Source organism: Zea mays, chromosome 2 (genome assembly GCF_902167145.1).
Source record: "Zea mays cultivar B73 chromosome 2, Zm-B73-REFERENCE-NAM-5.0, whole genome shotgun sequence".
In the NCBI taxonomy this organism is placed as follows: Eukaryota; Viridiplantae; Streptophyta; class Magnoliopsida; order Poales; family Poaceae; genus Zea; species Zea mays.
In genome coordinates, this window is record NC_050097.1 from 201,445,294 (window position 1) to 201,461,259 (window position 15,966).

Genomic DNA, 15,966 nt, shown 5'->3' on the forward strand with positions numbered 1-15,966 from the left:
TTTTTTCGTTAAGTAATGGAGTGAAACGTCGATGGCTGTAAGCTGGCCTTCATCGAAGTCGGCCGCCTCAGCCCAACATTCAACATTGACTCAAACTATGCAAGCCCGCTTTACCACTCACTAGGGGTAGAAAAATCAGCATCGGGCCGAATTTGCGCAGCTTCCCAAGTGATGTGGCCTCAAATCGGAAGAAAAGCAATTGAAAAAACTTTGGACAAGCAAGCCCATTAGCCAACTCATGATTTATGAATGGTTCGGCCCGGCCCGAACCTTCGACGGTGGCAAAATAGCAATTTTTTCCCTTTCTCTCCGACCTCCCCCCGTTTCAATCAAAATGGAAAAAAGTTTCCTCCCTTCCCCTCTCTTCTGAATCCGGCATCACCATGCAGAACACCGTCGCGAACCCTTCCACTGCGGCCGCCGCCGCTGCGGCAGGGAACGGCGGCGTCCAAGCATCGGGGGCTGGAGGGGAGCGGCCGGAGGACGCGTCGAAGCAGAACCTGGCGCAGGTGACGAGCTCCATCCAGAAGACGCTGGGCCTGCTCCACCAGCTCAACCTCACCGTCTCCTCCTTCAACTCTGCCTCCCAGCTCCCCCTCCTCCAGCGCCTGTGAGTTTCGCGAGATCATTCTATTCGGTTCCTCCCTGTCCTACGGCTTTGCCTCACGCTTCTCTCTCTCTCTGTGTGTGTGTGTGTGTGGTTGGGGGGGAGGGGGGGGGGGGGCTGTAAATTTTAGCACTTAGGGTTTGCGTTGCTATTGACTGTTGTCTGGGTCGTGGCTTAGGAATGCGCTTGTGGCGGAGCTCGACACGATGCAGAAACTCGCCGAGGGGTGCAACATCCAGGTGCCTATGGAGGTCGTCAAGTGAGGTCCTTGATTTCATAGCTTCATTCGTCATTCGGCCCATCTTTAGCTCTTGCCCTGTGGTTCGTGTGTTGTTAGTTTGATCGACGATGGGAAGAACCCCGACGAGTTCACTAGGGACGTGCTCAACAGCTGCATCGTCAAAAACCAGATCACCAAGGGCAAGACTGACGCTTTCAAGGTATGGATGCATTGGATCCTCTCAACCATTGCAGAGATTGGTTGACATGGAGCTGCAGCTTCTGGGTACAATTAGGATTATAGACACACGTTTGCATGCAATGTAGACAATTTTGAACTAGGAGTTAGCTGTGGAGCCACAAAACTGTTCTGCTGTCTTACTTTCCATTAATGACGATTCTTTAACTTGTTTTTGTTTTGTTACAAGTTACAATTCTTTACGCCGTCCTCACCGGTGGTGGTAAATGGGCGCGCAAAACTTTGTTTGGGAACTACACACTGTAGATAGAGTGGAGTTTGAAATAGGTGATGAGATAGACCCTCACTGGTGGGATAGCCTTAGAAGGGCAGGCCTAGTGCAGTGGTGACAGCTGTCTCATTGAGTCACCAGGTCGTGGTCGAAGTGGTCTCTTCGCATTTGCGGGTGGAAGGATTGACTCGTTTGTCCCTTGCCCAGACCCCAGTCATGTGGGAGCCTCCTGTACTGGGTCTACATTTTTTACAACCAACAATTCTTTGTCAATTAAGGAAGATTAGATTATTCCATGCTATTTGAAATCCATGTTTCTTGTAATGAGTAATGTGCATCACTAAGACTGCCTGTCTGCCTAAGTGTATTTTTGTTCTTCTCTGGAGTCATGCTCATGTAATTTAGTTGCTTGTGATATAAGAAATTACAAGTTTTAGGGAATACTGATATGTGTCCCTGTCATGGTTTCTTGGATTTTAGAAGCACAGGGCTTTCTTTATCTTATTTGTAGACGGGCCTTAGAACCACCTATTTGATCCCGCTGATTTTTTTTATGGTTTCCTGTCTCTCTTTTGCCTTCCGCGGAGAGAAGCAGTCTGTCAGTTGTTAAAAACCATAATCATTTTTTTACAGTTATCCAGCCTTTTTTCATGAATTCCTATAATTTTCTCTAATTAAATTTAGGTGAGGCATGCCTCAAAGTTTCTGTAGACAGTACTGCTCATGCTGTAGCTGGCACTGTATTAGCTTGGTTTACTAGTCACTGATTTAGATATATGGAAATTCTTATGGATACTGTGCAAGGCATATGTGGTTGCAAGGTCCTTGTTTGTTTAGCCTTATGGTTATCAGTCATACAAAGTACAAACATTTGTAGTTGATCAGAGAAGTTTCTGGTGATCACACGGGCACTGTTTTATGTGAACACTGCATAATATATATATATAACTAAATTAGCAACTCTATTTTTTCTGTGTTTGATCTTGGAGTTAATTCACTTTTGTTGCAGCTGATTATAAAAAATATGAATTTGTTTCTTTGTTTGTTGGTTATTTCAGGGCCTACGGAAGCATCTTCTTGAGGAGCTTGAACAAGCTTTCCCTGAGGACGTAGAAGCATACAGGGAGATACGTGCTACTTCTGCTGCTGTAAGTGGACACACGATTGATCTTGTCTGATATTTTTATAGCATCCAAACAATATATACTTTCCTGTTTATTGAGCCTAATAATTTTTTTGTCATTGTTGATAAAATGATATCTCTAGCTTAATTTAGGGACAAAACCAACCTATATATATGGCATGGCCAGCACCCATGACGGGATAAAAACCACCAAGATGGCATGTTGGAGTCTGTGCGAGCTAGGTCTAGATTATACATGAGAGGGACAAACACAAACTTAGAACTAGATTGATTGTTCTTGCTCGCCTTGAGTTATACTTATCCTCTCCTTACATAGAGAGGATTACTTGACTCTTGAGGAATAGGTTCAATGTACTACTAACAAATTTTATCTTATCTCTAACTTAACCCTAAACATGATGGAGGTGTGCTACAGCTCGTGGCCCAGCCCAAAGGGCTCAAATGGTTGTTGATAACATTATACACCTTTCATTACAAGCTGACTTTTTAAAAGCTATGTTTGACGTTTAATGCTTAATTTAGGGGTTTTTTGGTAGTGCCCCTAGCTCCAACTTCTCCCTAAGAATCATTTCTAGTCAGCCAATAAAAAACGAGCTGCTTCTTGCTAGAACTTAGTCAATAGGAAGGGGCTGCGATAAGCCAATAACCCAACAGGATGTAGGTGTTCTGCTTCGTGCCGTTGATAGATGGAGCAGCCCTGCACAAATTCCCTGACTCGTGCCACAATATGGGGTTTATAACCTCGCGGTCTGTGTAGCGCTTCTGCACTGCTTCATGCCCGCGGTCATGTGCCTCAGCCAGAATAGCCGACCACAATATTGATGTATCTGGAACAATAATCTTCCCTTTGAACAACAACAGATCATCCATCTCGGACTCTCGGTCCATCCTTTTGGTGTTGTACCACAACCATATTGACCCTTATTGTGGCTACTTATGAATTGTAATCATATTCAGTCCGCAATGTATCAAATAGTTCGAAGGTTGGAGGGCAACAATCGTTTTCATATAGACGATATCGTTTCCGACCGTTTTCATCCCGCCTACATATGAGCTTTGGAAAAGCAATATTCTTTTGGGATGTATTTTACTCCCTCTGTCCCAAAATAGTATTCGTTTTTGCTCTTGGTTTTATGTCTATATTCAAATGGATAATAGTGAATCTAGACACATGTGTAAACCACATACATAAAGTATTTTATGAATCCATTAATTCTCTAAAACAAACTTTAATTTGGGACAGAGGGAGTACCTCTTAGGATAATCTATTGATCTAATTCTCTAACTCATGTACAGTATGGTTCTTGATCTCATGTTACTTTATGAAGAGTTCAAGACTTTGATGAGCTAAATCAATTTGATCTGATAAATAAACCACTATGTATGGTAATCCTTGGGGCTTGGAGTATTTGGAAACAGAGAAATATGTGTGTTTTTTACGGAGCTCGACCCTGCCTTTCTACCTTAGAGGACGGATTCAAAGATGAGATGAGACTGTGGTTTTCTGCTGGAGCCAAGAACATGCACTCCCTTTTTGACCCTGATTAGAGAAAGGAAAGTCTTGTAGCCTCTTGGAAGGCTGGGGTGGTGGTGTGTCGTGTGACTGGTATTCGTCTGTGTTGTGTGTGTGTTTGGTGTGTGTGTGTTTTGTGTGAGGCTAGTGTTTTTTTAGTGTTGTGTTCTAATTGTCCCAGACCTTAGGCCTTTCCCCTCTACTTTAATATAATGATACGCATCCCTCCTGTTCGAGAAAAAAAAAGAAAAAAACCACTATGTATGTGTAATTTGTGAAATATATAGGGTGGAAATACAAAATTTAAAAGCTAAAAGCAAAATCACATTTAGACTTAAGAGCATGGGCAAGAAGACTAATGTCCCTTAAATGTTTGCTAGCATGGTTTTGATGTAGGCTGGGTGATACAGGGCGGTTGTTAACGACTACTAGTTTTCTTGGGTGTGATGGTGCGGGAGGGTGGTTCCTAGTCCCTAGGCACAGAAACTAGGAATATATGTCCATATTTTAGAACAATGTTGTTAGTGTTAAGACTCGACAGTTAATTAAATGATATAATTATTTTGGAATTTTACAGATATTAGATAATCGAGTATCACTCACTAAGTCACTATCAACTGGACATGATTTTCTCTGCAACTGCATCTTATATTCGTAAGTAGGGATGAAAACGGGTATTCGTAAGTAGGGACAATTGTGATTATACCCTTCTCTGACCTTGCAATTATGATTTTACCCCTCAATTTTCAACTTTGTGATTTTGCCCATCTGTTTTGAAAACGAAGGCGCCGTTGGCTCCTCTCCCTTAACACCGTTAGTGGAAATCAGAATTAGTGATTAAAAAACAAGGGGTAAAATGATAATTGCAAGGTCAGAGAAGGATATAATCACAATTAATTTTCAGGGTTAATTGTGATTATACCCATCTCTCACCTTGCAATTGTGATTTTACCCCTCGTTTTATTTTATTTTATTCACGAATTCTGATTTTCACTAACGATGTTAAAGGGGAGGGGCAAATGGCAGCTTTGTTTTCAAAACAGAGGGGCAAAATCACAAATTTTAAAAACAAGGGGTAAAATCACAATTGCAAGGCCAGAGAAGGGTATAATCATAATTGCCCCTTTTAAAATATATATGTATGAAATTTGATGCTAATCTTTTCTTATGTTATCAAGGACATTATTATAAATAAGAATAAGTTTTTATACATTATTTGCTCCCTACAACAAAAAAGGTGAAAAAGTATCTGTATCCGAATTGTATATCTATCATTTGCAAAGATATATGATAAATTTGTGATTTACTTTTTATGAATCTTTATAAGCTCAAGGCTAAAAACAAGAATATGAATTGCATAGCTGATTCTATATCCTATTTATTCACAATCAAAGAGAAAAGGCAAAAAAAAACTGGTATCCAAATAAGTATCTGTTTTCATCCCTATTCGTAAGGGGCTGCTTGTGGCAGCCTGCGGCAGGTCCTTGTTAGTATTGTGTAGTTCCTGTGCAGTCAGAGCCTTTTCTTTATCCTGAAATGTTCACATAGGTCATAGGCACATACTCAACTAACTCAACAGGACCACCAACAGGTATGGAGCTGTTTTCATGCTGCAGAAGCTGATAGATACCATTTGCTCATATTTGTTTTGAATTAATTAGCAATCCGTAGTGTATGAAAGGTGAAAAGTGATTGGTTTCTGAGAAAAATCTAGGTTTCATAAAATCCTGCTGCTTGTTAGGGTTTTACAGAAACCAAGTTTTGTCAAACATTGTTAATGGTAACATGTGCAGGTTTTGCCTCAGCTATTGCCTCAGCTATTGCCTCGGTGGTTAGAATCCTCATTGGTCTTGTTGCACTTCATAATTCCCCGTTTTTGTGCAGGAGGCAAAGCGGTTGGCTCAGTCCCAGGGTACTTTGCCTAATGGAGATGTCAAAGTGAAAGCTGAGCATTGAGCGAATGGTACGACTACAGAGGGCAAGTTTGTTATCTCTGCTTAGTTTTGGGGATGGCTTTGTTAACCAGAAACATGCATATCTTTCTATTGCACGTCCCCTGATCAGTGAATGTGTACATACTATCGTAGCATGTGTGGCCCAATGTATTCAACTTAACTAATAACTTCAAAAAGATATCCGGAGCATATCGAACTACGGATAGCTGAGACCATTTCCTTATTTCTTTTCGTTCTTTACAAGACCATTCTGATACTCTGAAATTGATTGCTCCGAAACGCGAGGGTCCTGGAGCTTTCAATTGGTGAACAATTCCTGAAGCAGGTAATGCATTGCTAAACAAGTAGAAGGTGTAACTGTCTCCACTTATGAACGAGAAGATTTTTGTAGTAGCAGTTATCTGATGCCTTGCTAAATTGTCGGGTGATTAGTATTGATACCTACACGTTGCCGTACCATGTGCTCGTTTCTTGTGTGCTCCGATCCGATAACTTGTTTGGCATCGACACCTATCGCCATTTGACTCGATACAACGTGGAGAGTCAAAACTAATTGCGTGTTCCAGGCTCTCTGACGGGGATGTGCAGCACCATCCTCTGATTAATAATCCATATCTATATACCCTGTAGATGGTAACCGTACGAAGCATGCATGCTACTATATATCGTGGGTTAAAAAAAATTAAACATAGCATTGAGTACCTCCGTTCTCGAATATTTGTCGTCTGTTAATTTAATTTTAAACTAAAACGCGATAAATACAGAAGAACGGAGGGAGTAGCAATCAGTCGACGAGGTGGCCGCGTGTACATCTGATTACGCCAGAAATCTCACTCTGCTGTACAAGTAATCGGTACCACTAATCTTCGACAGGGACGCGTTGCGTTGCTTATACTACGTAGGAGGTCATGGGTTGTCACGTTTGAGTGGAACACAACCCATATCGGTTAGATGGAAGCAACGCTAGCGATGACACGACACGACAAGCGCCTGCTGGAGCCAAAGGACGCTGGGCTCCCTTCATACAAATACAAGCCGTAGACCCTCCTTGGATTCTTTTTTTTTTTTCTTTTTGGTTCTAGGCAGTCCAGTATCGAAGTATTCCAAATCGTCACCGTGTGGCACAGTGACATGTCACTATGCCGTGGCCCGTGGGGCCGGCGCGGCAGCAGCCGAGTCCGAGAGAAAGAGACCAGCTCGCCGAGTAAGCTTGATTGGTGGTCGATTTGGTCCTATGTCAATTTCCGGCAGTAACTTGCTCGACTGTTGCTGTTGGGAGTCGTGAGAATTGTTGTCTCGTCTTCCGCGAAGAAGGCCAAATCAGAGCATCTCCAATAGAGGCTCTAAACATGGTCTTATTTTAAACATAGGGCTCAAAAACATAAAACACCCTTCCAACAGCGGCCTTATTTTATAAAATTTCATCAAATGATTATAAGGCTCGGTCTCTCGGGTCCTAAATATAGTACCCCATATACTAGAGCCCTATCCTCATTTCCATTTAATCTCCAACCATTTATTTCCTAATAACATAATTTATTTCCTAAATAGCATTATTTAAGGCCTGACTGTTGGAGTAAACATTTCTTTTGAGACCCTAAACATTCTAAATATGGTCCTATTTCAAATTTTAGGACTCTATTTTAGGATTTGTTGTTGGAGATGCTCTCAGTATTGGTAAAAATGGGTTCAGTTACCACGTTTATGTTGAGGGAAAAAAAAAGAGTCGAGAACTCTTTTTACCACGTTTGTTTGTGTTGGTCGCTGTCATGACTCAGGATAGAATTACTACCGTGGGATAAAATTTGCTATCGCTTCAACCTAGGATAAGGTTGTTCAAATGAACTAGAGCTAATAGTTAGGGGGTGTTTGGGAGTGAAGTTTTTTCACAGTTTTGGAAGAATAATGCAGTATTCTCAAATACTGCAGTATTATATACAGAATGATGTTTGGCAAGCTGGCTAAAATCTCTGTTTTCAAAACTGAAGTATTGTAAATACTATAGTTGTTTTAAGGTATTCTAAACTTAGGTCTGGAACTCAGTTTTCAAAACTGCGGTATTGTAAACTGCGGTATTGTCATGACTAAAGTATACTGTAGTATTTCAAAAACTGTGGTTTTCAAAAACTTTGTTCCCAAACAGGGCCTTAGTTGTCTAAAAAATTACTCCCTCAGTCTGAGTATATAAGTCATAATCACTTCTAGTTCAAAGACAAAAAAAAATATATTTAATTCTCTTTATACCACCGCACCGATGGACGTGTGTATAGAGAGAACGTTGTTTATCGCTGAAATGACACAGATCAAGAATTAATGACACCTTTTTATCGTATTTATATGTATTTCCTTTTTGGTGCTAGTGCATGTAAGTGTGATTTTTCAACCCTATGCACTCTAACTATCGAAACCAGATAAATTTGGTTATCGAGTAGTTCGAAGGTGTGGTTTAATTATAAGGAGTCATTTGACTCTTATTTGTTTGAAATAAATAATGAGCACAACTACGAGCAATATAAAAACAATAGAATTATGAATAAATCAGTTCAAAAAAACAATTCATAGATTATAAATAGGTAGAGAACACTTTTTTATTAAAAAAATCGGTACAAACTTTGTATTTTTCTAATTTAAAATAAACCATTTATGGATTCTATGCAATATAAATTATAATGTTACTATTTTATAAAACAGAGAAAACCACTATTGATACCAGCAATAGGATCAAATTTGTCTAGTTTTTACGATCGAAATACAGTAATATATAAGCTGGACGTTGAAAACGTATTTTATCCTATTTTTTTTTCGATCGACGCCCATTCAAGCTTTGCTTGCACCTTGCATGCCGTTGTTACCTTTTGTTTGCATTCCGTAACTTGAGTGCGATCCAGGCTAAACTACACTACTAGAGATCTCGTATCAATCAAATTTAAAATAAATATAACAAATGCGTTTCGGCTTGACCTAGATAAACAACGCGCCTTATCATCTGCATAAAAGAATGGCTGCATGCATGTTACTTGTGTGATCTGTGCCACCCTGTACTGTACTGTACCTTCCCCCCGTACTGTACCGAGCCTCGCTGTTCGATTCCCTTCGTCCCCTGCTCGATTTAAGAATCTCCATCCACGTCGGCGTCCTTCTGTAATCTCTACTTTCATGTTTGCTGTCTATCTTCTATCTTTGGGAGAAAGAAAGAACGAAGAAAGCAGCCATGCATTGGAAAAGAATAGACTAGCTCGCATATGCAGGCGACCTTCTCGATCTATAACCTCGTTTGATCTTTCTCTACATGTTCCTGCTGGATTACATGATCTGGTAGCAAGGGAGAGAGAAAAAAAATCTTTTGCATGCATGATCGATGATCGATGGCGAGAAGAAGAAACTGCTTGATGGGCAGACCTGGACCTGGACTTCGATCTACTGAAGCTATGTACACCGTTGCTCTGCAGGGCTAGCTGACGAGTGACGAGACCGCTACGAACGAACTCGTATTGGCCCGGCCAGTTACGTGTGCTTGGAACCGAGTGACCCCCGGCCGCTTGTGATCATCGTACGTCACTCGCTGAGGGACTCCAACTCCCACCATTGCGAGCCGCTGCAGGTCTGCTCCGCCGACGACGACGGCCAGCAGCAGCCGGAGTGGAACTGGAACGGCTGGTGCTCCGGCGGCCCCGACGACGTGAGTAAGCCAGCGGTCGGCTGCGGAGACGACGGCGGCCGGAAGAGGGCTGCTCCCACGTCGTCGTCCGCCAAGAAGTGCGCGATGAACCTGCCACCGCCAGCGCACTCGGACGAGTAGAGCGCGGCCCCGGCGCAGGCGTCTGTGGACTCCTCCTCCTCCTTCGTGCCGCCGACGCCGCCCGAGCGCACGTCGTCCGCATTGCCGCCGTAGTACTTGCCCTGCGGCGGCTCGTGCAGCATCTCGGCCAGCTTCTCCAGCTACACGTATAAACGCATTGAATTAAGAACCACCGGCGTATCGTTAGGAGAAGCTAGCAAAATGAATTAACCGCCGGACATATATGCATGATCATCTGAGATCGAGCATACATATATATAGATCAGCATGGGGCGCGTGCAGTGCAGTGCGCGAACGAACGAACGAACGAGAGATGCATGGGAGATCGATGGAGGGCATGCATGATGCATGAGCTTTATTTGCATCATCCTGATCCCTGACCTGCTTGAGGAGCGCGCGCTTCTCGTCCTTGAGGGACTCGTAGCTGCAGAGGAGCGCGTGGTAGTCGTCGCGCAGCGCCGAGTACTCGCGCTCCAGCTGCTTGGACTTCCAGCGCGCGCGCTTGTTCTGGAACCAGATGGCGACCTGGCGCGGCTGCAGGCCGAGCTCCCGCGCCAGCTGCAGCTTCTGGCGCGGCTCCAGCTTGGCCTGCGTCGCGAACATGGACTCCAGCGACTTGGTCTGCTCGTCGCTGAAGCGCTTCTTGTTCTTGTCGAGCGCGCCGCCGCCTTTTCCCTTCCCTCCGGCACCATGCATCATCCACTCCGTCCCGTCGTCCTCGGCGCCGTCCATGGCCACGCACGCACGCCTCTCGGACCACGACCTCTCACTTCCTCAGCTGGAGCTCGTCTCGCTCAAGTAGCTAGGCTGCTGGGCGAGAGGAGGAAGGGAGCAAGAGGCGGCAGGGCAGCCCGATCACAGGCGATCGAGAGCCTGTGAGCTTGGTGTGATCGACTAGTTTAGTCGTCGGCGTGATGGCAACGACGCGGCCAATGGAACGCGGTGGCGTGCGTGCGCGCGCGGCCTGTCCCTCTCTAGACAGGGGCTGGCTGGGAATTCGCTCCCGATCCCAATCCCTCGCCAATTCTCTCCTGCCAGCCGGACTGCCAGAGCCAGAGCCAGAGCCAGCGCCAGCTCACGGGGTACTAGTATGCCGGTGGCGGTCACGTATTTTACCGGTGCCGCGGTGCGTGCGAGCAAGTGGTGGTGCTTGTTACGGCGCGGGGGCGTTGCGGTGCGCGCGGCGTGCTGGATCACGATCCACGAGGCCACACAAGACGCCGTTGCTGATTGGATTCCGCGGGCGCTACCTGCTGTTTCGTTCGCTGATTCGCTGCTCAAGACTCAAGGGACCTGTATGGACTGAATGCGTAGAAAACTACGTTCAGGTGCAAGTGCAACGTCGGAATGGGCCGGGTGTGCTAATATAAGTAGAGCTTTTCTGTTCATGTAAGTGCATCTGGAACCAAACACCGTGTCTTAATTGTTTTTTTTTTCAGCGATCGATGGATAACCTTCAGTAGTTCAGTCAACTGAGGTAGTGAGGTTGAAGAGCCCAGGTCGTCAGTCTCGGTTAAATCTTTTTAGTCATTGTTCGGTTATTCTAATTTCATGTGGATTGAAGAGTACTGAAATGGAGTGAAAATGATTTTGACTTAATATGAATTTAAATCAACTCAATACCACCCGGTCACCAGTTTCGACGACTCAATGAGTCACAGTTATATCTGTTCAACCTTCAGCGTCGATCATGGCCTCATGCATGTTACCGCCAGCACTGCTCCGTGCTCACCATGATCCGCCTCAATGCTTAGCGTTCTCGAGTGATGCTACGCTATGAGATGACGAACGAGTCAACCACAGATTTAATCTAGCCACACCACAGCAACAATCCGAACAACTTTGATCCAGCTACGGCAGCGAACAGCCTCACGTCGATCCGTATGTGCGTAGACTGTTGCTGTTCATCCCATGGGCCATGGCTTGTCATGGCCGAAGAAAAAAAAAAAGAAAGGAGACATACCGTAGTACTTCTTGCAGTTACAAACATATGGCTGCATGTATAAGAACTATGATGACGTATGTTCAGGGAGCGGAGATAATATTCGTCCTACGGCGGTCAGCATGGAGAGCAGTGCCGGTGACCTCACAATAGATGTACTACGTAGCTAGCTAGTATAGGCACACGTAGAGCTATAGGCAGCTAGATGCTGCCGGCGGCGGCGTAGCGCAACCTCACACGCAACTCCGGTGTCCGGCAGGCAGCTGCGACTGCAACTGCAAGCGCCAGCACTGTAGCGGCTACATGCATGGTAGGGAGGGCGGCCAATCGGGGAGGGAAAGGTGGGTAGTAGTGGGTGGTGGAGAGGCGGAAGAATTGAGCGGGGCCAATGCAAGGCGGCCGGCCACTGCACTGCATAGTGCATAGCACAGCGCCCAGCGGATGCCAAATCCCTGCACTGTTTGACGCCGACAGGTGACGGGGTCGGGGGCTGCGTCGACCGATCCAGAGCCATGCCGAGGCGCTGGGCGTGGCCGATTCCTCGCCTCTCGTCCAATTCGCTCGCCGCCTCGCTGCCCGTGCCGCCCGTCTCGCCCCGGCCATGCCTCGCGTAGTCTATATGGCTTCATAGGCCGATAAGTTTGGACGCCCGAGCTCATTTGATCGGCGGAACATACATAAATCGCTTACACGACTAAGGCCGTGTTTGGTTTCAATTAGTCTTAGTCCCTACCTGTTTGGTATTAGAGACTAAACATATTCTAAAATCATTAAATACACTGTTTAAAGACTCAAATACCCTTGGAATACACTCATAACATTAGCTGTTCATACATACATGCTCTCACAACCGAATACTACGAAGAGAAGATAAGTGCAATAAGATAATTATGGACTTTTAGTCTCTTTTAGCACCTATGTGAAGGAATAAAGACTAAATCATTTTAGTCCACGTGTTGTCAAAAAAGAACTAAATGAGACTAAAAACTAGAGACAAATCTTTAGTCTCTCTAACCAAACACCCCCTAAATAAAGCCACATATGTTCAAACATAGATATCGTAGTCGTAAACTACATCTACATATATGAACCCGCCAAACTCGGGTAATTTATGTATAGATCATAATTCTTTTCCATGTGAGTTTGAAGTTCTCTTTGGATGACTGGTTAAAAGTCCCTCTTGTGCGGAAGCATTTGCATTGGAAACCATGTACCGGTGTTGGGGGGAGAGGTCAGAGGTCTAAAATAACCACACACACACAAAAAAAATGTTTGGATGGTGTTTTTACTTCATCACTGAACCCTCTTTATAAAAATGATGCCCAAAGGGACTCACTCAGAGAGAAGAGGAGGTATAACAGGTTCCGACAAAAAGGGAAGACGTGCTGCGCTTGCGTGTTCAAATAACTAACATAAATATACTTTAATTTATCAAACATGAATAATAGGTGAACAATGCGGCCGCTATAGGGGGTCGGCCATTGCTAATAATTCCAAAGGTACGAAGATAGTAACGCCGAAGCTCACGTTTTTTATAAATGAATCGAGCCTTCTATATTCTTTCTGTGCCTGAAACTCATGTTGTTTTAAGTATTATTCCTTCTTTAAATTAGTGTTTACAGAATGCACACAAGGCAGATCACAAACTAGTTGCTACAGTGAAGATATAACCCTGTAACACATGACATACATTCAGTAAGTTATAATTTTACACCTTAAACAACTCTAAGCTGATATCTGGAGCACATGTACCTTGAACACCTTGAAATTCAAGACGCCTATAATTTGAATTCTGGTTTTTTGTCATCTTAGAAATATATACTTGGCATTTTATTTTATTTTGCCATTTCATTATGAATGGCATGTGACTGAAGACAGTAGAACATAAAAAAGAGATGATCCAATCTAAGCTGATATCCTTCAACAACTCTATTGACATTTGACAGGCGTGGAGAACATCATTAACTGCTGATGAATAAAGGATCCATTAATTTTTCCAATTATGCATACACTAACAGAAGAAGAATGATGGACAGAAACACATCTCTTCACTTCCATCCAAAAGGATATTGCTTGAACCACAGCAGTTCGGCGGCAGTACATATCTGACGCCACACAATTGAGAAACAATTAAAAACAAAGGAAACACACGCCCGTGCAGCGCGTGCAGCTATTTGGAAACGGCGAAGTAGCAGCAACTGTCGCAGCAAACCCAAGGTACCCCCGGCGGACCGAGGGGAGGCGCTCAGATAAGCTTGAAGGGGAGGGGCCAGGGAGTGGAACGGGGCACCTCGACGCGGTCCTTGATGCGCTCAATCTTCTTCTCACGCTTCGGTCGGGCGTTGCCGTAGGAGCCCTTGAACCGCTTCCCGCGCTTGGTTTTCTTGTCCCCGCGCCCGCACGTCACCGCCTCCGCCGTAGATGCTGCCGCCAGGATAGGTACTGGTGGGCGCGCTGGGGCCAGGCGCCGCATGAACGTGGCGGCCGCGGCCGCAGCCAACCGCGTCGCCATGTTGCGGAAGCTCGGAGTGCCGCCGCCGCCGCCGCCGCCGCCGTCAGATCACCCGATTGACCGTGGGGGAAACGAGGAAGAGGAGTGAAGGTGAGGAAGAGGGTAGCAACTTGCGAGGCCCAAGACAAACTTTTAGTGAAGCCCATTCGTAACAAATTAAGCAAGGCCTATGGATGCCTACTACTGATTGGTTCCCGAGGACCCACCACGTGTCTTGCGACTTACGAATTGAAGAGGATTAAATTATATTTTATTTATTTTTATTAGTGAGAGATTTAATTCTCTCTAGTAAGGGATTTAATTTACTTCAATCTCCTTTAATCCATACAGAAACCAACAAGGTCTCATCGTTCTCTCGTCGTCGTATGAATCATTGAGAGATTTTTCGGTGACCAGAAAATTGAGAGAAATTGTATGCAATTGAGGAGAAATTTATTTTATTTCTCCCTCAATTCTTCCCAAAAATATCTTAATTTCCTGGTCACCAAACCATCCCTGACTTTGATCGACTCGCCTCCTTCAGGCCTCATTCCACCACCGGCGTTTGGGAGCTCGCCGTCGAGATGGTGCTGGTACATAGGTGAAATACAACGAGATTTACTTCTGAAAATGCATTCATCCCTTTTCACCGGCGTTTGGGAGCTCGCCGTTGAGATGGTGCTGGTACATAGGTGAAATGCAACGAGATTTACTTCTGAAAATGCATTCATCCCTTTTGTGAGTTTTGGTGATTTGGATAACAACATATTTAAAGGTCTAACAAGTTTGCTAAGTATTGAATAGGAAATTCAGTATGATGAACATACTTGAATAGTGTATAATGATCAGTGAACAAAGGTTCAACACAAGGTTAAATAACCAGTGAGACAATGCAAATGGATATAATATGGTCTTTATATTGGTTTGAATATATGGACAAGACCTGAGAAATCATTGCATACATATGATCAGAATAGAGGTTGAAGTGATTAAGAGGTTTGGTCAAGCCAAAGTGAATAAGATATGAGGAATCGTGAATTGTCTTGACCATATTACTATTAGTCCATATATGCTTCTATGAGAATCAAACTAGAGCTTGATTGTTCTTAGCATTTATATCTAGATGACATTCAAGCAAGGTTCACAATATCGAAGAAATGATTCTCTCAATGGATGCTCAATATGATGTGACTCAAGAATGGTTTGATAGGGTGAAGATAGCAAGGGAAGGGCTTCTGTAGGATCTAGGACACCGGCTAGAGGGGGGGTGAATAGACGGTTTTGACTAAAAACAACAATACTAAGTAAATTTAATCAATACAACAAGAGGAATAAATTTACTAGTGTCAATAAGTAAACAATGTATGAAAGACAACTATGGAGATTGAATACTTGAAGAACAATAAGCAAAACTCTAATCAATTGCAAGGCAATAAGTAATGCTAGAAGGAATAGACACCGAAATTTATCCCGTGGTATCGGTGATTTGCCGATCACCCCTAATCCACGTTGAGGTGGACTTCAAGCTCTCACTTGCTCCTCTATCAAGACACGACTTGATCTTTGAGCCAAGTGGACAAGAAATCACTCAATACCTCGATTCCACTAATGTCACCTTTGCCGCTCCGGCGAGGTAGGCGCGAACCCCTCACAATCAACACCGCGGCTTCTCCACAATCTTCTTGGAGAGCTCGACGGAGACAATCACCCGAGCCGTCTAGGAGGCGGCAACCTCCAAGAGTAACAAGCCAATGACGCTTGCTCGGTGTACCACCTAGTGCCTCAAGAATCACCAAATGATGCAAATGCACTAGGAACCCTCAATC

General features: G+C 44.3%; 3 protein-coding genes and 1 non-coding gene across 5 annotated transcripts; 2 read left to right on the top strand and 2 right to left on the bottom strand.

Annotated features, from left to right (window-relative positions):
- The first annotated feature begins 311 nt into the window (after positions 1 to 311).
- LOC100284160 (mediator complex subunit 10 CG5057-PA) lies at positions 312 to 6,273 on the top strand. Of its 2 annotated transcripts, none has more exons than NR_182039.1 (5): positions 312 to 610; positions 786 to 846; positions 945 to 1,047; positions 2,355 to 2,444; positions 5,838 to 6,273. NR_182039.1 is itself a non-coding variant. In NM_001157057.2 (5 exons), the coding sequence occupies exons 1-5, from the start codon at positions 384 to 386 to the stop codon at positions 5,907 to 5,909; spliced, it is 573 nt and encodes a 190-aa protein (NP_001150529.1). In that variant the 5' UTR covers positions 312 to 383; the 3' UTR covers positions 5,910 to 6,273. The 2 variants fall into 2 exon arrangements, 1 of the variants encoding a protein (NP_001150529.1); NM_001157057.2 differs by having other exon boundaries at positions 786 to 866.
- Positions 4,766 to 4,952, top strand: MIR11969 (microRNA MIR11969). The gene has a single exon (NR_161792.1). It is a non-coding gene; the product is annotated as a microRNA MIR11969 (primary transcript).
- Positions 6,274 to 9,126: 2,853 nt separating the features above from the next.
- On the bottom strand, positions 9,127 to 10,779 carry LOC100193808 (Homeobox-leucine zipper protein ATHB-12). Its single transcript, NM_001156038.2, has 2 exons — positions 10,089 to 10,779; positions 9,127 to 9,847 (listed from the first exon to the last, which is right to left on the bottom strand). The coding sequence occupies exons 1-2, from the start codon at positions 10,437 to 10,439 to the stop codon at positions 9,464 to 9,466; spliced, it is 735 nt and encodes a 244-aa protein (NP_001149510.2). The 5' UTR covers positions 10,440 to 10,779; the 3' UTR covers positions 9,127 to 9,463.
- Positions 10,780 to 13,675: 2,896 nt separating this feature from the next.
- Positions 13,676 to 14,298, bottom strand: LOC100286363 (uncharacterized). Its single transcript, NM_001159250.1, has one exon. The coding sequence runs from the start codon at positions 14,159 to 14,161 to the stop codon at positions 13,895 to 13,897; it is 267 nt and encodes an 88-aa protein (NP_001152722.1). The 5' UTR covers positions 14,162 to 14,298; the 3' UTR covers positions 13,676 to 13,894.
- Positions 14,299 to 15,966: the final 1,668 nt, after the last annotated feature.